Source organism: Miniopterus schreibersii (genome assembly GCF_964146895.1).
Source record: "Miniopterus schreibersii genome assembly, chromosome: X".
NCBI lineage: Eukaryota > Metazoa > Chordata > Mammalia > Chiroptera > Miniopteridae > Miniopterus > Miniopterus schreibersii.
In genome coordinates, this window is record NC_138104.1 from 98,964,396 (window position 1) to 98,992,318 (window position 27,923).

The 27,923-nt window shown below is 41.5% G+C and overlaps 1 protein-coding gene across 1 annotated transcript; it reads right to left on the reverse strand.

The window, feature by feature from the left end:
- Window positions 1-1,563: 1,563 nt before the first annotated feature.
- SYAP1 (synapse associated protein 1) lies at window positions 1,564-27,923 on the reverse strand. The gene is made up of 9 exons (XM_081126615.1): window positions 27,595-27,923; window positions 21,581-21,699; window positions 20,727-20,793; window positions 16,917-16,990; window positions 11,714-11,853; window positions 7,855-8,000; window positions 6,288-6,346; window positions 5,689-5,836; window positions 1,564-3,839 (listed from the first exon to the last, which is right to left on the reverse strand). Exons 1-9 carry the CDS (start codon window positions 27,767-27,769, stop codon window positions 3,712-3,714), a joined length of 1,056 nt encoding a protein of 351 aa, XP_080982741.1. The 5' UTR covers window positions 27,770-27,923; the 3' UTR covers window positions 1,564-3,711.

The window sequence follows — 27,923 nt, forward strand, 5'->3', positions numbered from 1 at the left end:
CAGAATGCACTGAAGGCTGTAAAAAAAATCATAGTTTAATAACTGAAATCACAAATGCCTTTATCTAAACAAATCCCTTAGTGTGAAGACCAGATAATTTGATGATTTATAAGAAATATATAACTGCATGTGATTAAAGCTTGACGGATATATTTGTCATCATTTTAGGGTACTGTAACATGCATTTTGTAATTTTTTCTTATCAATGTAGACTATAGAAGTAATCATTCATTAAAATGGCCTGTTTTCTTCTGAATAAAACTGATTATATAAACTATATAAAAATTTCTACCACTTACGTTTTTAAAAGCTAAAAAAATTTGCTAAAATTAAATTCACCCAATTTTTATAGTTGAAAAGTATTTACTTAAAAATGGAGAAAAAAATCTATTACCAGGAAGAGCAACCATATTATTTATAGAAGCACATTCAGAGTCCTGGGTTTTGTAGCAAAGCAGTCAAGGAGGCAAATAAAATATTGCAAGTTGAATGCAATCATGTTTTCTTTTGAGAAACCTTTAATATGTTCTAAAAATCCTATTTGTAGCACTATTTTGATTGTGGAAAACTATCTTGGTTATAGGGCATATGAAAGCACTGTGAGTAGAAGTCTAACTGCTGCTCTATCTCCTAAAAGCTTCTCTAGTTTAACATTTCACAAATTACAAATTGAGATTTCCCACTTTTGAGTATAAGGACATCCTGACATTGCAACCGAGTATGCCCTAGCAGAGCACAACCTCCTGCTAAGACTGGCCACATCAGCTGAGGATTTGACATGCTTGCCACAAACTGCTGTGACCGTAAATAAATGGATATTGTTACTTCTTGTATTACATTGCTCCATGCACCTAAAGCAGGCTTTAAAGACTTAGTCTGATGCTCTACTACCTCTCAACTATTTCTGTTATTTGATTTCATGTGCATAAACATGCCACATAGGAGGCCATTCATCATTTACAGCCTTCAGGGCACGTCAGCACTCAGGTGCCACCTGAGCTGCTCAGAGAAAGGTCTCAAACGTGTAAAATGTTTCTGAGCGCCTTATCTCTGTGCTTCGTAGTGTCATTTTCCTTTGAAATGTGGTGTTTGAAATATCCGATTTTGCAGGATTGTGTGTTCTCCCAGGGGACTTGGTTCCTCTTACTTTGGCAGTGTGGAAAGGGAAGTGGGCAGTGAGTACCGACTGGAACAGTAGAGGCGGCACTTGTAACTAGAAAGACACTGTCAGCCAAGGATGCCAGTGGCTGGGTAAAAAGCACCAGAATTCTCAGCTGCATCAGTACATTAGTCCAGCCTGTTTTGCCCCCTAAAGTCCATTGTAATCCCCAGGGGTCTTGGTACCATGGAGTCTGGACCAGTAGGTGTGGGGTGGGGCCCAAGACCCTGCATTTCTAACAAACTCCCAGGACAGGCCGTTCATGACGGTTCCTGAGCCAGCAGTGAAGAGTGTGATAAAGCATGTTCATATTTGAACACTGTGAAGCCTAAATGTCTTTATGCTCAGCGTACCTTGTTCACTAAGCCCCAGACATGTAATACTCAGAAATTTTCCACCAAATATAGTTGTAAATTATTTTGCCCTTTATTAAAAAAATTTTTAAAATCTTCCCTCAAGGATATTTTTTCCATTGCTTTTCAGAGGGGGGGGGAGAGGGAGAGAGAGAGAGAGAAAAACATCGATTGGTTGCCTCCCGAATACGCCCCGGCCTCGGTGGGGGATTGAGCCTGCAACCAAGTCATGTGCCCTTGGCCGGAATTAAACCCGGGACCCTTCAGTCCAAGGGCCCATGCTCTAACCACTGAGCCAAACTGGCTAGAGCTTATTTTGCCCTTTAAAGGAATAACACTTCAGTTACCTGTATAATTTACAAAAGCAAACATTCTACTCTCCTTGATGAACCCATAAAAGTATAGCCTATTTTTATGCTGTGTATAAAGTCTTATTTTATCTTTATTTTTCACGGGGCAATGCACAATGAGGGTGTTTTTAAGTGCAATGAGTATCACATAAAGTTGACAGTAATAACATACTCCTATTGTCATTTTAGGTTTTTAACTTTCTGTGAAACCTTTTTTTGGTACTTATTCAACATTCATCAACAAGATTTTCGTGCCTATACTGAGAACCAAGCACGGCCATATCCTTCTGCATACATCTAGGATTTTTAGCAACTTAAGAACATTTAATATGTTTCTTTCTCTCCAGCAAACTGTTTAAACAAATAAACCTTTCTCGTTAATAGGATTATTTCAGAAGTTGCCAGGCATCATCTGTGAACCCAAACTCAGTAATTAGCAATTGTGGCACCACAGTGGAAATCTCTTGATAACGGTGGTCAGTGGTTTCATGAGTTTGTGAGTTTATTGCTACAATCCAAGTCATCCTAGCTGATGACAGTCTGGCTCATTCACTACAAATTTAAGAGTAATGAACGCTTGGATCCACACTCAGTTCTCTCATTGACTATACCTTTGTCAGAGGACCACAGACTAATTTTTATGGGGTCAAGAATAAAAATACGTACATTTTTCTTATAAAGAATTGTCTTAATTCTATTCCCCCTTATGAAATAAAGGCTCTTGAAAAATATGAACGGTTTGGGAAGCAAATGCCTTGGAAGTTAAGCCACCTTGTTCTTTTAAAATAAGCATCGTCTAGTTTAGCAGAATGCAAAGAGGACTGATCAATGAAGTTCCATAAGTTGTATTCAGAGAAACACAATTTTATAAAGACAGTTTAATTAATACAAACAAAGCTATTTATATGTGGTGGCAATTTAAATAAAAACAAAAGACTTTAAGGTGAACAGGCTTTTGATGGTCATTAATACAAAAAGGATGAGAGGCCCTGCTTTTTACAAAAGCTATGATGTGAAGTTTAGGAAAACAGTATTAACTGTGGTATAGTTAAAAACAAATGAGAAAGAATGAAAAGGCCCCAGAGAAAAAATATTTTTGTACAGTGCTTCTCAATGTCAAATTGTGATTTTTTAAAAAGATTTTTTTATTGATTTTTAGAGAGGAAGGGAGAGGGAGAGAGAAACATCGATCGGCTGCCTCCTGCAAGCCCCCTATGGGATTGAGCCCTGAACCCGGGCACGTGCGCTGACTGGGAACTGAACTGGAGACCTTTCGGTGCAGGGATGATGCCCAACCAGCTGAGCCACACCGGCCAGGGCGAACTGTGTGATATTTATACCATTAAAATCAACATGGTTATTTTATCTTTTGGCTTCCAGATGGAATTGTAGAAAATACTTACCAAGAAAACAGTTTCGAAAGTGCTTCCTCTTAAGTTCTTTGGTACAATTTGGTCATTTTGATAGTTATCAATCCATTAAATACTTTAACATACATGTATCAACAAAAGTGCAACAAGAAGTACAAATGTCTAGAAAACCACAATCGAAGAATATGTTTTTGACCGCAAGGAAAACAGTACTCTAAAATTTTACTTGTGTTTCTGTGACTAAGATATCCACACTGACTATAAGAACATCTCTAACTAGATTTATATTAAAGAAATATTACATAAAACATCCCTTTCTGATTATTAGAATAACTGCTCTATATATTTTTAAAAGAGGCAAGTTTCAACGTGAAAAAAGAATACTTGTTATACTTTTTTGTGCCTTTTGATTGAGCAAGTTTTACCAGCTAGAATTTAATGTCAGTTACAGAATGTTAAGGACTTATTTCAGTCAACAGTTAATCTTCCTCCTGCAGCAATTTCTCTATTTCCTTATCCCAGTTTTCATCTCGTTTCTCTGATTCTGTCACCACTTCATATTCTTGAAGTTCCTGCTGCAGTTCTTTTTCCCAATCCGTAGAATCCTCTAAAAGAAACAGATGAGAAGGAAAAGATTCTCTCTGAATTCACCATGCTGGCTTTAACAATTCAGTCAACTATAACTACGACGTAAGTCCTGGCCATCGTCATTTTGAACATCTCAGGCTTCTTCACCATGTGTGCTCAGAAAAACGGAACAAATTTTAACAGTAACCAAGAGAAATAGGGTTAGAAAGAGAAATTTGTTAAATGTAGAACCAAAGGTATCAGGTGTCGTCAGTAAATTTGGGGTGTTATTTTGCTTTACCTAGACCTCTTCTTTTCCTTCAGCTTAACTGGATAATTAATAATTAATTTTGGTTGCAAATTAATTTTTACCACTAACAATGATGATAATGGTAGCAAAAACAGTGAACATTTCTTGAGCACTTACTGAGCCAGGCATTGCACTAACTAACCACTCTCTACACATCGCTTTTTTTTCATTAGAATAATCCATGGACTAGACACCACTATTATATACATTTTACAGATGGGGAAATGGAGGCTGAGAGAGGTTAAGGGACTTGCCCAAGATCACACAGCTTGACAGTGAGACATACGATGGAACCACATCTGCAGGTCCCAGGTTCCACAGTCTGTGCTTAAACCACTTTAGCAGTAGTCTCCCTAGAATTACAAGAGACACCAGGACTGGAAGTCAGGTGGTCTCTTGCTGAAGCCTGGCCCCTCACATGGGCTCCATGTGAGCTCTCGCAGTGGTCTTCCGTGTTGAGATTTAGAGCTGCAACTTTCTGCTTAGACACTTAATACACCTGTGCATGTATATGTGTGTGTACATATGTGTATATGTATGTAAAGGATAAGGTATCTGCTAGTGTTATAAAATGGTGAGAAGAAAAAACAAACCAACTGGCTAGTTAAAAACTAAAGTCTAAATTCATGTTCAACTTTTAAAAATAAATAAACTTAATAGCTATAGAGAAAACAATAACCAAATGTTTAAATTCTTTTGCAGCAGTGACCTCAAGGGAAAAAACAGTGTGCTGTGTAACAATCAATCAATTCCAGAAATATTAGTTGCTTACTGAGTGCCAGGCTCCATGTTAGGTACTGTGGAGGACAACCAAAGAAGGTACAACTGCCCCTGAGGAACTTACAATTTAGCTGGGGGGCCAAGACAAGTACTATAGAAAAGAATATTAAGTGGCACAAATTACAAGTAGGGCAGGGATTCAGAGAACGAACAGCTCTCTGGAGCAGCCAGGAGGTAGCCTGGGGGAAGCTGGCCAGTTTTTTGACCAGTGCTCTCAGCACAAACTATGGAAACAGCTGACTCCCTAAATTGTAAGTCTCAGAAGGCTTCAGGAAACACTCTGCATCTGATGACGAGCCCAGGCTTTTGCTTTTCATCCCATAGAAAGCCAGTAATTTGTCCTGATATGTCAAAGAAAGCAACCCCCTGCTTGCATTTTTCTTCTAAATTACCATTTTAGAGGCAGCCTGCTTCTTCTCAGAAGCTATGCTCTTGTGGCACACAGCAGCTTCTAGATACCAGCATAAAGCCAAGGAGGATGCTTGCTTTTAAAGCAGAGTGCCAGAGGGCAATGTCTTCACGTGAAAGGTGTACTTGCTTTGCTTTCTCCCCCGTCCTGGCCACCTGTCCTCGGGCTGAGAGGCCCGGGACGCATCACCGGGTCTCAGTTTCTCCTCTCTACGCTTCTGTGGATATTTAGGGCAGAGGGTATGAGGTCCAGTTATGTGTGCTAGAGTCCTTTTTCTGGTGGACAGAGAAACAAAAGCTACAGCATATTTTTTGTATATATGCTTCATAATAACAACCTTCTACAATCAACTTCAGAATTGGGGAATAGAACAGTTGTTTTGTTTTATACCTTCTAGTACGGTTGTCTCCTCCTGTTTTTTGTCAAGCACCAGTTGCTCCATATCCTTCCTCAGATCCTCCTGATCTAAGTTACAGGCATCAAAGGCATCACTGACAAACTCAGAAACACCTGGACTGGTAGAGATCTCCTCTTCATCCTGAAATACAACAAATACGCTCTGGAAATGGCTTTCTAAGCGACATTTACAGGCTACACCTCTTGTTTATGGTCATCTCACAATTTAATGCAGCATCATTTTTGTTTCCTTCCTCTGCTAGTCCAATAATCACTGCTCTCCAACCTTCTAACCTGCACAGTTAGTTGGTAACTAAATGAGTTACAACCTGAATCTACTGTGTTCATTCACGGTTTGGATCAGTCCAATCATTCTGTCCAATCCCCGATGAGCACATCTAGAATGATTTATGCCAGGGAATGGCCTCGAATCTGAGCTGTAGGTCCTTAACTATTCAAGTACTGGACCCCTCTTCTTCAGAACAGGTAAGACCTGTATTTATAAGTCGTTTGAATAGGTATCTCAGATTATTAACACAGAGTGACTTCATTTCCAGACATCAACTACTAGGTACAATGTAAAACTGTATTACCTCTTGAGTTTTAAGCTGAGATTTGATTACGACAGGTGGCGTTTTGGGCCGTACTGCCTCTAAGAAGTGAGAATAAAAGAGACAATAATTGCTTGATTCAATTCTGAATACAAATAATAATAACAACTAAAAAATCCACAAGTATGATGATACTAAATAATTTACAGAAATGAACTTTTAATGTTATACTTTCAGTTTTTACATTATTACAAGAAATAGCCAGATGAAACCACCCTCAACCTCTTTCTTTTGGGGATATTTTTATTATGTCATCATATCCGATGCCCCTTATACAAGACTGCCAGCAGGAAATAACTTTTGACTTCAGTTAGCAAAATTAGGATGAGGACTGAATTACCAAGTTTTCCCTTTGTCACAAACGCTAGAAAGTTCAAAGTAAAGTGCAATGCTCAGTCACAGCTTCTCCTTTTCTCACAGCTGCATTTGCTATCTCATAAACACTAGATATACAACCTTTAATGAACCCTGTCCTAAGCCCTTTTTGTTACATAGGCGGTATCTGGTAAAATGGCATTTTCCAATAAAATTGATGAAAGAAAATACTAAAGAATGACAGACACTTGGGATTCATGTAAATACCTATATGTAAAATGCCAAATTTCACTGCGCAGAGCAACTTCATTATACTAATGGTCTGTATAACCTGAGCTTCAGGACACACTGTTTTGAGTAATTATTTAAAATTGCATGACTGGAAAAGTCTCCAGTTGTAAATAGTATCTATACAGAGCAGGTATTTATTAAATGTTAAAAATATAACAAAACATACTTCTTATTTTAATTATTCTTACAGATATTAAATCATTGCTGATATTATAAAACACTTTCCCCAACAACCAGAGGTAAACTGTCACAATAAGAGTCAAATGTGTAATTTAATGGTGCTTGGCTCTGAGCTGGGTATTTGTAACTTGGAGTGGAACAGAGCTTAGTTCTGCTCTACAGACTACAGCACTGGGGAGACATTTAGTTGAATGGAATATTGAGAAACGGGTGTAGGACAGAAGGTATAAAAATAATCACATGGTGCTCGGTCGGAGTGGCTCAGCAGTTGAGCATCAACCTAGGATCCAGGAGATCGAAGTTTGATTCCCGGTCAGGGCACATGCCCGGGTTGCAGGCTTGATCCCCAGTGGGGGGCGTGCAGGAGTCAGCTGATCAATGACTCTCATCATTGATGTTTCTCTCTCTCCCTCTCCCTTCCTCTCTCTCTGAAATCAATAAAAATATATTTTTAAAAAAAAGTCACATGGTAAAGAGCAATGAAAGAGGTGGGAAAATGGTGATCAAGGGAGAAATAAAAAGAAATAAAAAAAACTGAAGAATGAGAAAAAGATAGCAAAGTAAAGGAAAGCTTGGTGAAGACTTCTGAGTGAGGTGAGATAGAGGGCAACAAAAGAATGAATATTTCCTCTGGAAAGAAGAATTTTCCCTAAGATGACAATGACATTTCTAGTACATACAAGATGACAAGCTCATGAGGTTCTCGAAGTTAAGAATATTTTTAAAGTAACTCTCTTTTTCACAGAGAGTTCTCTGACTATACCTGTCAGTGGCAAAGCATCCTCTCTGCCATGGCTCTTCTCTTTTCCAGAGGCCTGCTGCTGGGCGGCCAGGGCTGTGAGCTGGGCTGACTGCTTGATCAGGGACACACGGTAAAAGTAGTTCCTCCAAAACACTTCTTCCTTCACACTTTTAAAGACAAACAACACATTTGAGCATGCGTGCACACAGATGCATGCAGGGGTTATCTGTTGCATGGAGATTGGAGCGTATGATTTTTAGGGGCATTTGCAAATCCGAGGGAGGCTCCAAGAAGGTTCTCATTTGCTTTTGAAATGAAAGCTGAGCCCTAACTGGTTTGGTTCAGTGGTTAGAGTGTCGGTCTGTGGACTGAAGGGTCCCAGGTTTGATTCTGGCCAAGGGCATGTACCTCGGTTGCAGGCGTGATCCCTGGCCCCAGTCACGGCACGTGTGGGAGGCAACCAATTGATATCTCTTTCACATCGATGTCCCCCCCCCACCCCCGTAAAGCAACGGAAAAAATATCCTTGGATAAGGATTTAAAAAAAGCCACAAAAGTGAGATTACCTTTCCCATGAAGTAATGGGCGACCTAAATACTGTCAAGGTCACTTTTAATTCTGAGCCCTGTGAAATGTCCAAAATGAAGAGAGTACTATCTGTCTACAGTGGATCATGGGCAATGTTTGCACTCTAAATAAAAACAAACATCTAGCCCTGGCGATGTGGCTCAGTTGGTTGAGCGTTGTCCCATGCACCAAGGGGTCACCCGTTCGATTCCTGGTGGCACATGCGTGGGTTGTGGGCTCAATCCCCAATGGGGGGTGTGCAGGAGGCAGCCGATCGATGTTTCTCTCTCTCCCCCTTTCCTTTCCTCTCCCTCTAAAATCAATAAAAACATATTTAAGACAAGCAAATAAACACACAAACAAACATCTGGATTGTTTTCTTTTTCTAGAGTCCTTCCCCTCTTGACGTAAGAGGAAGTGGTCACAGGCACACTGCAGAAATATTCAGTTACCCTCTGGAGAGAGTCACAATGCAGAGGACATAGTAAAGGTTCTAAGAAGCCTTTCAATAAAAATCCATCCAATGTAGCAACTCCCAAACATTTATCTGACCATTTATATTCCAAGGACTATTTTAAGGCATTAGTATGCTGTGAACAGCCTTTAGGAAACAATAGGTATATGTCCAAGGCTGTGCCATAGGAAAGGACTCTGATTTCCCTATTGTCATGAGAGTAAAGGCCTCAGAGGGAGCCTCTGATGCACCAGTAGGGCCCTGTCTCTAGCCAGCACGGCTGTCACAGAGAAGTGCTAACACACTAAAAGGTGTTTTGAAATACAGAGAAAATGAAAATGTTTGTTTTCTTTTTTTTAAATATATCTTTATTGACTTCACAGAGAGGAAAGGAGAGGGAGAGAGAGAGATAGAAACATCAATGATGGGAGAGTCATTGATTGGCTGCCTCCTGCACGCCCCCGACTGGGGATCAAGCCAGCAACCTGGGCATGTGCCCTGACCGGGAATCAAACCCCAATTGTCTGGATCCTAGGTCGACGCTCAACCGCTGAGCCATGCCCAGCCGGGCTGTTTTCTTTTCTAAATTGTTCCTGCTTAGTGATGGCTTCTGTTCAGAAAAAGTATCTCAAATTATCAAAGTTTCATTTCTGCATGTCAGAAGGAAAAGTCCAGAAGTCCTTGTTTATGTGTGATGGCTCATTTTTTTTTTTTTTTTAAATCCTCACCTGAGAATATTTTTTCCATTGTTTTTCAGAGAGAGTGGAAGGGAGAAAGATACAGAGTTTCAGAAACATCGATGTGAGAGAGACACATCGACTGGCTGTCTCCCACATGAGCCCTGACCAGGGCCCGGATGGAGCCTGCAACTGAGGTACGTGCCCGTGGCTGGAATCAAACCTGGGGCCCTTCAGTCTGAGGGCCAACACTCTAACCACTAAGCCAAACCATCTAGGGCTTGTTTTATTATGGAAATTTCAACTTAAGTAGAGACACCAGAACAAAGCAGCCCCATGTACCCATGACCTAACTTTAAGAACTTCCCCCATTTTGCAAGTCATGCTTCATCTATGCCTCTTCCCCTGCACACAATGCTTTTCTTTGGGGGGGAGGGTTGGGAAATTTTAAGGCAATGACAGTATCATATTTTATCATCCATAAATACTGCAGTAAGCATTTCTAATAGATAACGACTTATTTGTAAAACCAAGCCTAATTTCTAAAGCATCCCTAACAGAATTATCAGTAGAAAATTGGAATTATATTACTCAATGCGCAGTTTATTAGCCAGTGAGAAATCTGAAATACTATTTGCCAAATACCAATTCTCCAAGCTTTAAAAAAAATCTAAAATTACTCTCAGTAGTGAGAGAGTGTCTAGAATTGTCAGAAACGGAAACTATGGACAGTGACATGCCTGCCAGGAGTACCCCAGGCCACATGTCCCAGCGCCTCAGGACAGTCCCCAGAGTGCCAGCAGAGAACACACTGCATGGCCCGGGTTATTCCAATGGCTTTCAAACTGATGGAGCCTTCAGGTACAAAGCCCACCTGGACCCCAGAGCTTTGCTGCTCTTCTCTCATAAAGAGGCAGCTATTCAAAATAGGTATAACCTCAAATTCTGAGATAAAAGAACTTCAAATCCAACTTGCAGGGTTTTGTGAGCATAATAGTAATTCATCACCAATATGTTAGTAATTACGGAGAGAAGAGTTTTACTAAAAAGAAAAAAATAAAGGATTCTATATAACTGTTGTTTCAAGTCTTGGCTCAAGACAGGAGGAGCAGTGGAGAGGCCCTCAAGGAACAGTGAGATGGCCCTAACTCCCATGCTGCCCTTCCAGTCAGGAACTGTGTTCCCACACAGCACAGACTGAAGGTTCACTATAAGCTAAGCCACTCTGCACTCAGGGTCGGCTGGCACAGTTGAAAATGGGGATGGAATGCTATATGGAAGCCCCACGGGCCAGGCTCTCCCTGTTATTCTGCCTGCAGAATAATAAGACCTATGGGAACATACAGCCCCAACCACGTGTCAGCATGGCACCTTCATCCAAAGGATGGGTAAAGAAAAGCCTGCAACATGAAAGACAGAGCCCAAAGAGAACACAAAAATTCACAGAAAAGAACAGAGAGAAAAGGGTTATCTCAAGAAAACTACACTTGATGTCCTTGGAGAACAGTAAGACACAGTATCCATATAATAAGAACGAAGTGCTAGAAAAAAAGGAATACTAATGGTGCTGACTCTAAAAATGTGACATTCGTAACAAGGGACTGGAATTAGAAAAGGTGAGGAAGAGCCTGTGGTGGCAGAGGGGAAGAGAAGGGGGCCCACTCCTGATGGCTGTGAGGCGTGCATCACAGAAGACATTATGCATGTCACAGAAGACATTAGGCAGAGACCTGGGGCGGGGAGAGGGCCTTCGGGCAGAGGAAAAGCCTCAGGTGGGGAGGACAAGAACACTGCTGCTGGGGAGCAGAGCAGAGTGCAGAGAAAGCAACGACTGGTCCTGACGGGCCTCAGACCTTAACTTAAATGCACTTTACCTTCTAACCAGGGATGAGAGAGTACATTTCAGCCCCACCCCAAATTTCCCTAAAGTCCACTCTTGGTTCTGAATCTATAGTGGGGGGTGGGTGGGGGGGGGTGGGTGGGTGTTGCCGTGTGTGTGTGTTTGGGGTGTGTATGTATGTGTGTGCTGCTGAAGGGCCACACAGCGCGCTTTTATGAAGAGAATGTCCTTGGCCCCATTCCACAATTTCTCCCTGATACTGTGCAAACACCGAGGCCATCAGAAAAGGCAAATACACATTTGGTGAGCAGAGCTACTCTGACTCGAGAACACAGTGCTTACAGTTTAGGAACAAGGGCAAATCTCATCCTGCTCAGCAGTTCGTCCTCTTGGAGCATGACCAGGGCAACAGGGTACATCTGATCAAAGTCAAATTGAAACTGCACGCCGATGGGAGGGTCACGAAGGAAGTTCCTCTTGTCCTTTGATGAAAAGGGGGAAAACCACAGAATGCAATTAATATGTAACAATGCATCACTGATTTCACGAATATTGAATACTCAATAATAAAGACTTCAGCCGCAGAGTTCACTGAGCTATCATTAACCTGTCCAATTAAGACAGCACAGAACAACCAATCCTTTCATATTATTTTTCTCAACTGGAGAGCCTTGTGGGAGGCCAGGAAATTCAATCATGCAATCAGTTCAAATTATATAGTTTGAAATCATATGAACACATTTGTTTTAGTGGGCACTGTTAGGTATGTGAAAACTAGTGTAGATAATCTTAGAAACATTCTAACCCAAAGTTGAAGTCAGCTAACCATGGTGGTGATTTCAGAAAAGTGAAACCCACTGAGCAATTCATTTTTCAAGTGTGTACAGACCACGCTCTCGTCCCACACCTCTTGACAGAATGCCTAGGCCCAGGCCCACGCTCTGCCTGACAAATCTTTGCAAAGCGCCGCAGGTCAGTCCCTATACCAAGAGCCCAGGAATGTGATGGTGACTGAGAGAGACACAGTGCAGCTTCTTCACAGAGCATAGCCAGGCTGGGAAAAGGCTCATTGTTGGTTCAGTCAAGAAACCTCCGCTCAGCCATAGTGTTAGGGCCTGGGCCCCCAGCTGACACCCCCGCTTCTTTGTCACAACACTGTGAAGCGAGCACTTCCATCCTCACTTTACAGACGAGGAAACTGGGTCAGGGAAGCAAAATGGCTTGTCCATGGTTGGGTATGTGCTATAGCGAGTGGCAGGGCCCCCTTCCGGGGTCGAGTGCTCCTCCCACTCTAGCACAGCGGCAAACTCAATGGGCTGCCTATGCATCTCACAAGCTCTATCTATTTTAATGTAGGATGTTCACTTTACTCTGCAAGATGAATACTGCCACAGGTGTGACAACACTACAGGGACAGCAAGATATAGAGATCCTGCCACCCTGAACTTATACAGCACCTCCAACTTTCTCACACAACCCTCTCAGCTGCTCACTGCTGCAGACTGCCTCCTGCAAGTTTCCAATGTGAAAGGCATGGTGCTAGGACACCTACAATGGACAGAGGGAAAGTGAAATAACCAGCTCCATTCAACTCTCCCTTGCCCTGCCGAATATTAGTCTTCTTTTAAAAATACCTGACAGCCTGGCCAGCATGGCTCAGCAGTTGAGCATCAACCTATGATCAAGGAGACCATGGTTCGATTCCAGGTCAGGGCACATCACATGCCTGGGTTTTGGGCTCGATCCCCAGTGGGGGGGCATGTAGGAGAGAGCTGATCAATGACTCTCTCATCATTGATGTTTCTCTCTCTCTCCCCCCCTCCCTTTCTCTCTCTGAAATCAATAAAAGACATATTAAAAAAAAAACACCCGACAAATAATAACTTTAAGTGAATTCTTCACACTGTTGCACTCAGGCTTAGATGCCTTAAACTAACGGTTAGAGAATCCACAATCCATTATGAGGTACAGTGAACATACTGATAACATAAAATGTCATACAAACATTTTGTCATGAGCATATTAAAATTGGAGTCTCATTAAAAAGAAATTTAACCCAAGACTGTATTAAAGAAAGCATCTACTTCACAGAAGACCCTCAAATGGCCTGTGACCCACAGTCAGTACATAACACGGAATTCCGACAAGACACTGCTGTGACTCTTCAATGCACCCGGGCCCACTACATCCAACCTGGAAGAGCTGTGACTGTCTTTCTCTTGGACCACTTCTCTTTAGTTAGCCAAGAAGAAAATGAAAGGAAAAATCCAAAGGCAAAGCTTCCCTGGATAGGGCACATTTCCTAGGGAATGAGGGTAGCTTGGAATTCCTCTGAGATGGCCCATTACTCCCACTTAGTGTATAAAGGAATGTCTCCAAATCAACCCCCTCTCCTATAGACTGAGCATAGCAACCGGTTTAGCCAGTGGTTAGAGTGTCAGCCCAAGGACTGAAGGGTCTCGGGTTCAATTTCCAGTCAAGGGCATGTACCTAGCTTGCAGGCTCGATCCCCGGCCCCAGTTGCGGCGCAGGCAGGAGGCAACCAGTCGATGTGTCTCTCTCATATCGATATTTCTCTCTCTCTGTCTCTCCCCTCGCTTCCACTCTCTCTAAAAAAAAATCAATGGAGGGGGAAAAAAAAAGGAAAAAATCCTGGGGTAAGGATTAACAAAACAAAACCAATCAAGGCAAAAAGCTGCTGTTGAGGACTACTCAAACCATTAAGTTTGACTGTTTTTACTCTATTTCTTTAAAAAAAAAATTTTTTTTTTTTTTGTGCAAATATGATACACACCTATTTTTTAAAAATTCAAAACACAAAAGACAAGCAGAGAGTCAAAACTCCCACCATCCATGACAATCCCATGAATAGCCTCCTGGACATGTCTCTCTACATACATACAGTGTCTGTCACCTGTTTCCCCTTTTCACTCAGGATCACAAACATCTTCCCATCTCTGAAGTAGCTATGTCTATACTGAATTTATTTAACCAGGTCCATCTCGGTAGTCAACACATTGCTTCTAATCTTTTCTGATGCAGATCCTCTTCTAAAGTGATCTCTTTAGACTAAATTACTAGAAGTGGCATTTCTGGTCCAAGAGTAGAATTATTTCAATACATGTTGCACAAATTCTCCTCTAGAAAGATTAAAGCAGTTTATGATGCTACTAAATGCACCAATTTCATCTCATCTTGCTCATGTTGGATTTTTAAACCATTTTTGTTTTTTGAGAATTCTTATATTAATAAAGCAAAAACCTGAGCCTAAATGGACTTTATTTATTTTACAGTCCAATGTAAAAATTTCAAAGCCTGAAAGTGTCCCCAGTGTTTCACCAAGGTTTTTATAGCAGCCTCCTAATGGGTCTGGTTGTCCACCAGAAACAAACAGTGGCTGTCAGTGCAGTGGGGCACGAGGGAGGAGAGGTATATATAACCCAGGGCCTTAGAAGCTGCGGAGGGAGTTTAGATCTTAGTCATGAGAGATGAGATGCCATGAGAAGGGTCTATGTAGGGGAGTGACATGAAGAGATTCATGCCATAAGTGGACCCCTCTGGCTGCTGAAAGAAGCTTGTACTGGAAAGGTGCAAGGAGGGGACAACAGTTGGGGTGCCTTGGGTAGGAGATGATGGCACTAGGACCACAGTGGTGGCAGCAGAGAAGTGAATCAGAGCTATATTCTGAACAAAGCACTGCCAGGACTGGGGAAGGGGGGTGCAGGAGGGAGGGAAGGCATGACTCAAGGAAGACCCCTAGCTGTGTGACTAGAAAAAACTGACCAGCACTGGCCTGTGTGGCTCATTGGTTAGAGTGTTGGCCTTTGCACCAAAGAGTGTTGGGTTCCATTCCCAGTCAAGGGCATGTACCTGGGTTGTGCATTTGCTCCCTGCCCCCAGTCAGAGCGTACGGGGGAAGCAACCAGTCGATGTCTCTCTCTCATATGATGTTTCCTGCCACCCCCCCTCCACTCTCTGAAAAAGCAATGAAAAAAAATATCCTCAGGTGAGGATTAACAAGAACAACAAAACAAAACAAAACAAAAAACTGCTGAATAACTGGAGCCAGTATTCTGAGATGGAGAAGATAAGCAGAGGAATAGGTTTGGGGGGGTGGTCAAAGGAGCTGGGGGAGTTGGCCGGTGAGTATATGTTTGCCCTCAAATGACACTGACTCACTGCCAGGATAAGCAGGTATGTGATGTCAGTGTCAAGTGTGGCTATACATGGCAAACAATACATGGTGCTCACACTGAACTCCTAACAGATGCTCAGGCCTTTAAAGGTTTTACTAATGGAAAGAAAAACCTTAAAATGCCCTGGGGGAAGGCAATGGAAGAGAGGTAAAGCCCAGTTTATTTGTTGTCTAGACTGAGGTTCCATTTATGACTTTCTGTTAAAGAGAAAAGTGGGTTAAAAACAAAGCTTGAAAACCACTGATACAGTAAAAAGCTCCATTTGTTGAGTCCTGTGCCAGGCAGGGTGCTCAGTACTTATAATAGAGATTAAAGCCAGTTTCTGCCCCTAAGAGTTCACAGCCCAATGGAGACACAGATAAGTGAGGGTAACATTTGAGAATCTCAATCCCCACACCTGTACATTGGCTACAGAAGCCCTTGCCTACCTCACAGATGTGCGGTGAGGCTCAAAAGAGATAATGTGTGTGAAAGTGTTTTCTTAAACTGTCAGGTCTACATAACTGTTAACTGGTAATGCCACATTCCCTTTGAAGTCCCAAAAAATTTTTGTGGGCTAGCACATGAAATTTTATTTCTTTCAATTTCAGTTTCGAATACATATAGCAGTTAAAAAGAAACTTAGGATATAATCATTTCATTCAGAAGAATCAGAATGCTGTCTTGAAACTTTGTATAGCATATTTCTTTCTTTCTTAATGTTTTTATTGATTTCAGAGAGGAGACAGATAGAAACATCAATGATAAGAGAGAATCATCAATCGGCTGCCTCCTGCATGGAGCCCGCAACCTGGGCATGCGCCCTAACCGGGAATCAAACCATGACATCCTGGTTCATGGGTCAACACTCAATGGCGGAGCCACACCGGCGGGGCATGATAACATATTTCAAAAGATTATCCTTCTTAATAACAAAAGAATTATTTTAAGGCTGAAAGAATTTTGTGTAATAGGTTATTCTATTCATTAAGAAAAAAGAACTTATGGAGAAGCAAATTAAGTTAGTGAAAAAAGCCCTGGCCGGGTAGCTCAGTTGGTTAGAGTATAGTCCCGATACACCAAGGTTGCAGGTTTGATCCCTAGTCAGGGCACACACAAGAATCAACCAATGAACGCATCAATAAGGGGAACAACAAACTGATTGCTCTCTCTCCCCCTTCCTCTTTCTCTCTAAAATCAGCAAATAAGAATTAAAACAAAAAGTTAGTGAAAAAAAGTAGTGAAAGTTGATGTTTACATTCCCAATGTCTTAAAAGATTTTAAAAATTGTACAGAAGAAAAACATCTGCTAAGGATAAAGTCGTGATAGGAAGGAAATACTTCTACACAAGATATCACAAGATACTTACAGCAGATAAGGCCAAAATTTGTTGCTGAATTGTTTCTTCATCATTACTATCAACCCATGGGGGCACTGCTGCTTCTAAAAGGTTTTTTAAGAGCCAAGAAGAAAAGGAAAAAACAGGTTACAAAGGTTACACTGCAATTGTGGTTTGAAAAAATGAGAAAGTTTCCATATAACCATTTTAGCAATTTACTAATGAGTTCCAAATATGACCATTCATCATAATTCCCAGACTTAATGCATGAATCTTATGCATGTATGCATTTGGTAAAAAATTACTTGAGCAGGTAACCAAAATCATCACCAACAAGGGAGAGATGGCCACTGTGGGCCTCCCAACGTGATACACTGAGAAGGACACATCATCTATGCAGTATTCTGGCCAAGAATGCATAATCTGTATCGAATTAAAATCTAACCGCAAGGTCGTATCAGACAAAACTCAAATGAGAAACGGTCTGTTTAATTTAAAAAAAGGAGGGGTATTCTTCAAACCCATTAATGTCAAAAAAGACAAAGAAAGGCTGTGGAAATGTTCCAGACTAAGGGAGACTAACAGACATGACAAAAAATGCAATACTGTACCCTGGACTAGATGCTGTGTTGAGGGGGAAAATGTATAAAGGACCTTACTGGGTCAATGACAAAATTAGAACATTAGTATCATATTCATGTTAAATTTCCTAAAGCTGGAAAACTTTAACAATCTGGGTAGAAGGTATATGGGTATTCTCTGTACTTCTTTTATTGTTGCAATTTTTCTGTATATTGAAATTATTACCAAGTAAAAGTTTTTATAAAAAAGTTATTGTACTTGACTCATGACAGGTGATGAGGCGGCAAGATAAGCAGTTAGTGATTGAGAAAACAGTTGTCAGGAGTGAAAGCAAGTGAAAGAAATGGGCAAACAGAAGGCAATAAACAATGGGGCTGGGATCAAATCCTCTGAGCCTTTAGAAGTGAAGTGCTGGGAATACCAAGATGCCTTACACCCAGCCTTTGTCTCTGGGGCTCACAAGAAAATGAGATTACAACTCAGCACCATTTAATACCAGATGACAAATGGCAACCACCTGGAGAGGTGAGTCTCATGGAGTTTCTGTGGTGACTTGGGGGCCCATCTTGGACTAGAAGGAGTTCAGTGGTGTGTCTGTGTGTGTGTGGGGGGGTGTTCAGAGGAAGCAGCTCTATGTCTGAGCCTGGAGCAGGACAAGAGGGCAGAGCTAAGGTGATAGAGGTGGGTGGTCAGCACAGAAGATATACAGCAGAGGGTCCTCGTATTTTTTGCAGAAATAATCCCTTTTACTATTATGCTGCAAAAGTCAAATGGTAGAGACATCCTATTGCATGCCAACTGACAGAAAACTTATGTGCATGCATGGATAAACACATGGACAGACAGACAGATACCAGTTCTTTCTTTGGCTCATCCTAAACAAGCAAATGGTGGCAATTATAATCCAAATTCTGCTAATTATAAGATAAACATATTTTCATACTTTAAAAAAATATTATGGCAGCCCGGCCGGTGTGGCTCTATGGTTGAGCATCAACCCATGAACCAAGAGGTCCCTGGTTCAATTCCCAGTCAGGGCACATGCCCGGGTTGTGGGCTCGATCCCCGGTGGGGGGGCATGCAGGAGGCAGCCGATGGATGTCTCTCTCATTGATGCTTCTATCCCTCTCCCTTCTTCTCTCTCTAAAATCAATAAAAACATTTTAAAAAATTTTAAAAAGTAAAATAAAATTAGGGTAAAGACTCTCTGAAACTTTTTTTCTCATACTACTTACTATAACATTTTGGTCTCCATTTTAAGTCTATTCACCCTGGGCAGCTCCTCCTAGCACTACTTATCCTCATATAAGGTCCTCCCAAGGCCCAAGCTACTGGTAAGGATAAGACCCCCACCCCCCACATCCCCCTTCCTCTGAAACTGCTCTATTTAGAGTGACCAAAAACCTCCTGGTTGTCCAACCTCATGGATACTTCTTAGTTCTTTTGTCTCTAGGCCAGTTTCCTTATCTAGAGAATGGAGATAATGGCAAGTACTTCACAGAGTTCCTGTGGCCACTAAGGGAGCAGACAAATGTGGAGCACTTGCATTGTGCCTTTTCTTATGCTCACTGCAAATGCACCTCTCAGCTGACCGAGATCTCCTGGAGAGTCTCCCCTCTCTGGGCTTCCATTGTTTCTCTCTCCTAGCTGTTCTCTCTTGGGTAAATGGGAACTGGTCTTGATGGCAGATTTGTTTCATCACTTACCAGCTGAGCGACCTTAAGCAATTACTTAACCTTGCTGGTCTTTCCTTTTATTAAATGAGATGTTATATACAGGATGGAGCAAAAGTAGGGTTGTAGTTGTGAGTACGTGAAACAGTTTATTCTTGTATTGTTATTTATTAATTATTATATTATTTTCCATATGAACTGTAAACCTACTTTTGCTAACTCTGTAAAAAATGCCTGCCCCTTAGCAGTCACTTAGAAACTGTCAATCTCTTCTACTCCTCCTTCCCCCTAAACATTGCAGATCTGTGATCATCTCTCTTCATGCTTGACACACTTTTCATCGAGGAGCTCAAGTATTCTCATGGTTTTACACAACTTGACTAATACTCTGTATCTGCAGATGGAATTCTCCTCCATGCTTTGAACAAATGAACTGCTTATTGGACCCTGTTCAGTTCATTTGGAGCAGTGCTGACCAACAGAGCTATCTCCAATGACGGAGATGTTCTAGACCTGCACTGTCCAATATGGAAGCCACTAGTCTCATGTGGTTACTGGGCACCTGAAATGTGACTCATGTGACAAAGGAATGAAATTTTCCTGATAAGCTACATGAGTTCCCTTCCCTGTCTTTGTACATGTTTCCCTCATCTGGCTGTCTAATGAGCACCTCAAAACTAAAATCTCCTCCAAGCCTTTCACCCCATGCCTCAGTTCCTATCTCAGAGGCACCAACCAGCTCCTAAGCCAAGTCCCTGAGCCAGGGTCAATTTTACCACTTCCCATGAATCACTAAGCCATGCTAATTTGCATAGTTTATCTGTCCCAGAGAGCAGCTTCATACTTTGGAGTTTACCAAGGCACAACAATGCCTGAAGGGAACTTGCCACAGGACTAAATAGTTCTTTTTGAATCTGTAGCACTGTCCAAATGGATTGAATTATTTTACCCTACTTTTGTCACATTCAAAGACAGGCCAGTTTTGTATCTGAGCACCACTAAATGGTAAAAGTAGGCATTTTGAGATTTTATAACTGCAAACATTTTTTTTCTTTAATCCTCACCCAAGGATATTTTTTCCATTGCTTTTCAGAGAAAGTGGAAGAGAGAGGTGTGTGTGTGGGGGGCACTGATGTGAGAGAGACACATCAACTGGTTGCCTCCCGCACACATCCCAACCAGGGCCAGGGATCGAGCCCGCAACTGAGGTACGTGCCCTTGGCCAGAATCGAATCCAGGACCCTTCAGTCTGCAGGCCAACGCTCTAGCTACTAAACCAAACCAGCTAGGGCTATAACTGCTAACATTTAAACAAGCATTTGTCAATAAAGAAGTGTACTGCTCCTCAGAGGGGACATCACCTGCTGACCTCACCCACCATCCCAGCCAAGGGGAACAATGTCTTCCTTTAAACCCCAAAGGTTTATGGGTTTATCTCCCCTACTAGTCTTTGCACTACCCAAAGAATAGAGGCCGTTACTACACACATTTTTGTATTCTCAGGGTCTTATTGTGGTGTCTGGCATGTACTAAGTGCTCAATAAAATTTGGCAGGTAAGTCATGTACAACAAACCTATACCATACCTGATTTTTTTGTATGCTGTTCCTCAACAAACTTTTTCTGTTCCTTATGAAAATCTCCTATAATGGTCTGTTAAAAAATACAAAGAGAATCAAATTACCTTGAAAAGTTTATTAGATAAGAATTACATTCAAGATTTGTGAAGTCTGAGATATTTTATTCATTTTCTTCAAATAAGAAGGCTAAAAAAGGGATAGTTCCCCCTATCTACAACAAGAGGGAATTCTCAACATTTTTGAATTTTAAGTACATATACAACCTCCTTTATGATGAATTATCTTTTCAAATGCAAAAATAAAATGAGTTAAAAACTGAAATTTTGTATTATTCAAAAAAATAAGACAGGTCTAATCCCATTCTAACAAACAGTACACACAACAAAAATATCTAAATAACAAGCTATCTAAAGTTCACTTGATGACCTCCTTAGCTCAAATAATTACCAACATAAATAAAATTCACCACTGTGAAAAATGAACAAAGTCACTCCTTAGAGTCTTAAAAGGGGTGTTCCTAATGGGCTAAGACTTTAAAATTTTAAACAAATGATGAAAAGCATAAATATATTCTGAAGTGGTTATAGTTGAAAATTAAACTCACAATATGAAAAGTTTAGAATTACCCAAAAGTATCAATATATCTCAGACTACATAAAAACCAAGGCTATTTAAATCAGATAATTTATATCATAGCTACTTGTTACACACAAAAAGAAAAAAACCAAGAATCTCAGCTATTAATTTTTTTATCAGAATATGATATCCTACTTGGGTTAATAAAATTCATAAGAAGAAGGGACAATATTAGCTGTTAATGAATTTCATAAATGTCTACTACCAAAGATATTTAAATGTACCTTATCGATGATGTCATCTATTTTTCCTTCTTCTACGGATTTCTTTATCGATTGTGCAGTTTCAGCAACTGATTCAGTTATCTTTTTTGTAGCGGCAGTCGCAAAGTTAAATAGATAGCCTATAAAGAATAAAATAAAGAGTCTATGCTCCATTCCAGTACAATGGTTATTGTCTTTGTAATTTCTTCCTTAAAGAGCTCTGGTAAGAATCTTACACCATAGGGCATGTTCTTTGTTAATTAGGACTTGAAACAAGAAATGAGAAGCACTGTCAGTACTCCACTTTCTCGGTGGACTGGCCCATCCATACTGGGCCCTGAATTCATCTCTTTCAAAGACCCTTAGCAAACTCCTCAGTTCTCCCCCAGTAGCTGTTCCAAATTGTCTTGCCTTTCTCCAGTCTCTAGTTGTAACTTACCTCAGTAAATAATCTCCCCTCCAACTTTACAAATAAGATCAAGGCTCCTTTTCCTTTCCTTTCTAGTCTCTTAGTATCCCACCTTTATTTTCTTCTTCTTCCCTCCTGCTCAAAGAAAAAATGTCCCTCATTTCCTACATTAACACATCCCATGATAAATCTGGGAGATTTTTAATAAATAGAAATCATGGCAAGCCCTAATATAAATCCTTCTTAACTAATAATGAGCAAATACATACAACAAAATTAAAACTGGAAGACACAAACTTTCTTTACTAAACGAAAATCTAAAACTAACTTTCCTGAAGACCTGAAAAGACATGTATCAAGGCTTTATTGCGCTACAATATAAAGGCTTATGTGCAGACAAATATCTCAAAGTCCACACTCTGCACAATCTGGGCCGCAGGAAGCGACCTCAGGCAGGTCTTCAAGCTGGACCTGCTTGGGGATGCTCCAGGGCAACTGGCCTTTGAATCTCATCTCAGGTGGGAAGACTGTAACTTAGGGCAGTCTTGCCTCTGCCATTTGTGCCTACTGAGGGGGGGGGGGAGAGGGAAGGGGAGGGGTTGGCTCTCACACTACTCTGGCTGGGAGAAAACCCTGATAAGAATGGGGAAGGGAGCTTGATTTGATTAAATCCTCACTCTGGGTGGTGTCACTTCCAGAGACTCTGGCAACTTGTACCACTATCTGGGAGCAGCGTATGATGTCCGAATCTGAACGGCCATCTCCCCCACTTACCATATCCTTTACTGTGAAACAGTCTACTTTCTCCCATTGTGTCTGGTGGCTTCCATCTGTCAGTGACATCAACACTCCATGGTGACTATACCACAGGATACTACTTGTCTCTGGTCTCATTCTGGCCATTCTCCCCACTCCTATTCTACATTCACATAACCACAGAAATCCTTGAGTATCATCTCCAAGGAGGCCTCAAATACATTATTCCTTGGTTTGAAACACTTTTATCTGCCCTTCCTTTACCTGGCTACACATCCTGTGGGTCTCTGCATACATATCACTCCTTGGAAATTTTACTCCTTGACTGGAGTAGGCGCCTCTCAGCATCCTTGTTACCCTGTCAACAATTTCATGAAACTCTACCAAATGTGTCTTCTTAGCAAGACTGAAGACCCATCATAAGCCCAACTGGGGCAGGGACCAGGCTGTCTGATTCACCCAGTGAGTGACCAACAAGTAGTTACTGAATGGATGAATGGGGACTGACATAATAAGTACTGAGCTTTAGGAAGATCCCTCATTTCTCTTTGGCTATGACTAGTCTATTTACCCAGAGTGGTATGATAATATGGGTACACAGTCACACTACTTTGTACAAACATTCTTTGCAGATAAAGAAATCTAAAGTTCTAAAACAGCAGGGTTCCCTTTAAGATTTCTCAGGAATACATTTTGAATTAGAATCAACATTTTTTTCATAAGGGAGAACTCTCATTTAAAAACTGGTATTTTAGCATAATAATCTCAATTCATGGGTGGATTATACTACAGACACTGAACATGGGAGAAAGTACAGTTCCTGCCTTCAAGGGATGTCCATTTCTAAACAAACAAAAGACAGACAACCAGAGGAGCAAGACTATTCATTAAACAGAGGCACTGAGAGAAGGGAGGGAGAAGGTCTCCCAGGAGTAGAGAGTGGCCTGGATTCTGAAGTCAGAGGGAGAGGGAAGCAGGAGAGCATGACAGGAGATTTTCAGGTAAGAAGCTCATAAAGACAAGAAGTGGTTTATTAATTCTGCAAAGAGACCACCTGATACCAAGTTAAAGACAGTTTTATTAAGTGGTTAGATAAAACTGACTAAGGTAAGAGTTAACAGGAAGTAACAGGAGTACAATGTCCACTTCAGGAACTTCGGCACAAGACAGGGTCTGAGCCAAGGAAGAAAAGTAAGTAAAACATCTGCCAGTGAGTAACCTCTAAAACCTTATGGAAAGAGGGGGCAAATCACCAACACTGAGTGTAGTTATTTTATCTTCATTTTCATTATGTCAATTTAGTCTCACAACCTTCCTGGGAAGAGTAGGTATAATCTGCCCCGTTTACAGATAGGGAAGCCAAGGCTCACAGAGGATAAATGATTTTTCTATTATGACAAGGGCATATCTACCCCACTGACTGCCTCACCAATAGCCTATCCCCTTCCACCTTGCTAAAGAAACCTCAATTTTGATGGGTGCTCATCAAATCTGGGGGTGGGTTTGGGGACCCTGGACACAAACAATCAAAGTGGTCTTCCCATAAAGCCTCTGTTTGTGGGACTTTCTATAATTTGCAGCTGAATTTTTTATTATTTTTTTAAATATATCTTTATTGATTTCAGAGAGAGAAAGGGAGAGGGAGAGAGAGAGACAAAAGCATCAATTATGAGAGAGTCATTGATCAGCTGCAGCCCGCAACAAGGGCATGTGCCCTGACCGGGAATCGAACCCTGATCGCCTGGATCCTAGGTCGACGCTCAACGGCTGAGCCACGCTCAGCTGGGCTGCAGCTGAATTTTCTGTAATTTGCAAATGATATCACAATAAAGACAGTAAGTAGAGAACTTAAACACAGGCTATCTGCCTCTAAATGGCAAGTTCGTGCCCCAATCCCATACTGCCTCATGTCAGCTGAGCAAGTGCCAAGGGCTTGCAGAACTGAATGGAATGATAAGGGTAAAGGAAAGTGGGAAGGTCCCCAAAGGTCAGAAAAAGCACAAATTTATCAGAGTAAAGAGAGGAAGGTAGTTTAAGGCTTGCTGTTAGAATGGGAAAATAATCAGATAGTGGTTTCTAAGGCATATATAAGCCTTAGGATATTAATAGTCTTATGAAGATGCTGGTTAATTTTTCAAAAATACCACATTAATACAATTTTAGAATTTTTGTACTGAAAGGGGATTTAGAGGGGCTAATTAAACCTCCTGTCCAGGTAGCCCCACTTCTAGGGATGGGGAGCATATGTCTTCAAAGGGCAGCCAATTATTACTGTTATCCATCTCAAATTCAGAAAACCCTTTTTACTTTCCTTGTCATCTGCGCCTCTCAGAATAAGATCTGTCCTCTTAAGTAACATAAAAATGACTTTTTTTTCTACAAAGAAAAAGCCTGTCAGAATTTTGAGCAATGCTCCTAAGTTTCTTCTTCAAACTAAAATGTACAGTTCTTTTTAGTATTGCTCATAAACCATGGGATCCAAGTTCTTGGCCATTTGCACTGCCCTCCTCGTGGTAAACCTGGGTTTGTCATCAGAACTGAATTAGGGATTTTACTTCTTATCAAAGCAGACATGTATTTTCCTATGTACACACTAACTTTTGGAGCCCTCTTAGTTGTAAACTAAGCAAGTTAGGCATCTAGAACTTGAAATGCACTTTCCCTACAGAAAAAGAGGAGGGTGGCCTAATTAAAATAGTTCTACTGCAAATACTACTAACAGCACTTCTCAAAGGAAGTGCTGGGCATGGACTGGCCTTAGGGACAGTTTTGAAAAAGCCAAAGAGATACTGTTTTTCTTTTTTTTAAACAAAGAGTGCAGATAAAGCTCTAATTTGGTTGACTTTAACAAAACCACACAACCAATTTATGAATAAGTTACTTTGGGGCATGAGGCCTTCATGGAGGTAGGGAGAAGTTCTTCAGTGAGTTCCCTTATAAACTGCCCTCCTCTGAAGGAGGTGATCATAGGAGATCCTAAGTTTACCAGAAGGGAGGGCCAAGGATGGGAAGATTTGGTTTTGGGCGAGGGAGTGCAAAGTAGGTCTGGGTGTCCAGTACTCATAACTGGTGAGGCGCTGAAATTTATAAATAGGTCATCATGAACCAGAAGTATTTAGGGTCCAATCTTGAAGGGAGGCACTCAATAAAGGTTTACAGAACAAATGGGGCTCCTAGGAGATTCCAAGTAGATTTTAAAAAGCTAAAGAAACTAATCTACTTAGTGGGAGTCAGGCAACATAGATGGGCCTATTTAAAGATAAAATACCTCTTATGGTCAATACATAGAAATAAAAAACATCTGATCATCTTTCGTCTTTCTGAAGATTTGTGTATACACTAGAACCTTTACTTCTTTTTAAAAATCACATAAATATCAGAGCTAAAAGAGCCTGTATTTATTTGGAAGCTTTAAATTCACAATGTGTGTGGGCATGAAAAAAGGGGGGGGGGAGGTACTTCCATCTAACCTTAGCTTCCCCAAACATCAGGAGAGTCTGATCAGAAAAGAGATCACAGCATTAAACTCCAAAGTAGATATCCATATTGAATACACATTTATTAAAAAATATTCAGAGGTCTTTAGTACTAAATATAAACATGAGGTTTCAATAAAGCCCTCACAGTTTTCAGAAACCACTTTTGATACTTCCCTGAAGATATATGAAAATGGTTCTCTATGTCCTGTGAAATCAGGTAAATCCCCATACCCTACTTTTCCTAACTTTTATCTATCCCAACTATCTAACATAGCCTTTCTGCTCTGGTTAAATTCATCTCCTCACATCTCTCCAATACTCCAAACTCTTCCTAATTTTCTACACAGGAAACAGTCACTCACTCTTTAGTGATTTTATACACAGCACTTAGTTAAGTCTGTTTTCCCTGAGCCTCTGCTTTGAAGTAAACTTTTTGAATGTTAGAGTCTTTCTTATTCAAATCTGTGTTTCTCCACTTTCAGGCTCCAACGTCCCCTAGTGCTCTTGCCCTTCAATAGATTCTTTATAAATGCTTGCTAAACTTAGTATCTACCTTTGCTGCAGTTCTCTCACTTGTAGGGCTGTCTGCTTTAGGGCCTACCTTTTCAAAGACGTTTCCTTTGACTAAGCCCGCAAAGGCCTCTCTAAAATCAGAATTACTAGAGCATCTGTTTGCCTCTCAAGCCTACTACTTTTACCCTGCTCCCTAACTAGACAGTAAACTCGGAAAGAGCATGGGCTTTGAAGTTAGACAGATCCAGGTTCAAATTCCACTGCTACCACTTACTAGGACTATAACTTAGGGTGAGAACTCTGGGCTTGTTCTCCCAACTCACTGGGGTGTTTAAAAGATGAAATGAGATATCGTTTCCATGAAACATCTAATACTGAAAGTTGAACATCACCGACAAAAACTGGCAGCTACTTTTCTGCCATAAAGAAAAAGGTCCCACTGTACCTAAAAGGAGTGGAGCCTGACCTAGGCCTTCAATAACTCTTCCTTAGTTTACTTTGGACAAAACATTTTGCCCTAAGGGCAAAAAGTCCCATTTTTCAACCTACTCAAGCTCCCCAACGGCCCCGCCCTGGGGGTGGGAGATTGTGGAGAAAGTTGGCGAGTTGAACAAAAAAGACTTCTTGTCAAACCTAAAGACCATCTGACTGCGGCTCTGCTCCCAATGTTTACACTCTGTAAAGAGTGACAAGTCACGAGGAACTTGAGACACAGGATTTGACCGCTAGATGCAGCTTCGGCTTTGCCCAGTTCCTCACCAACCTCTCCCGTCCTGAGAGCACAGACCGACAGACACACCTTCCTCCCCCCCCACCCCGACCCGTGAAAAGTAAGGTTGGGGCACTCCTGACGCGCTCAGGTCCCGGGGGAGACTCACCGCCGAGGTCCTTGGCCTGGTGAAGGAGCTCCCTCTCCGCCGACTCTGCCGCCGCCTCCGCCTCGGCGGGCGGCTCGGGGGTTGCGTTTCCCTCCGGCTGCCCGGCTTCCTCGGACCGGCGGCCGTCCGCCTCCGGCTGCTGCAAGCCAAGCCAACTGCTCAAACCCCGGAACATCCCGCCCGTGGGACCGCCGCCGCGGTCCCGGCCACCGGAGACTAGCGGCTACCGCCCACTCCCGACTCCACAATAACGCCCGTCTCCCTGGGAGATGGCCGGAAGTGAGACCCCGGGGCGGCCTGTCTAGCCTGCTCTCTGCCTCTATGACAAC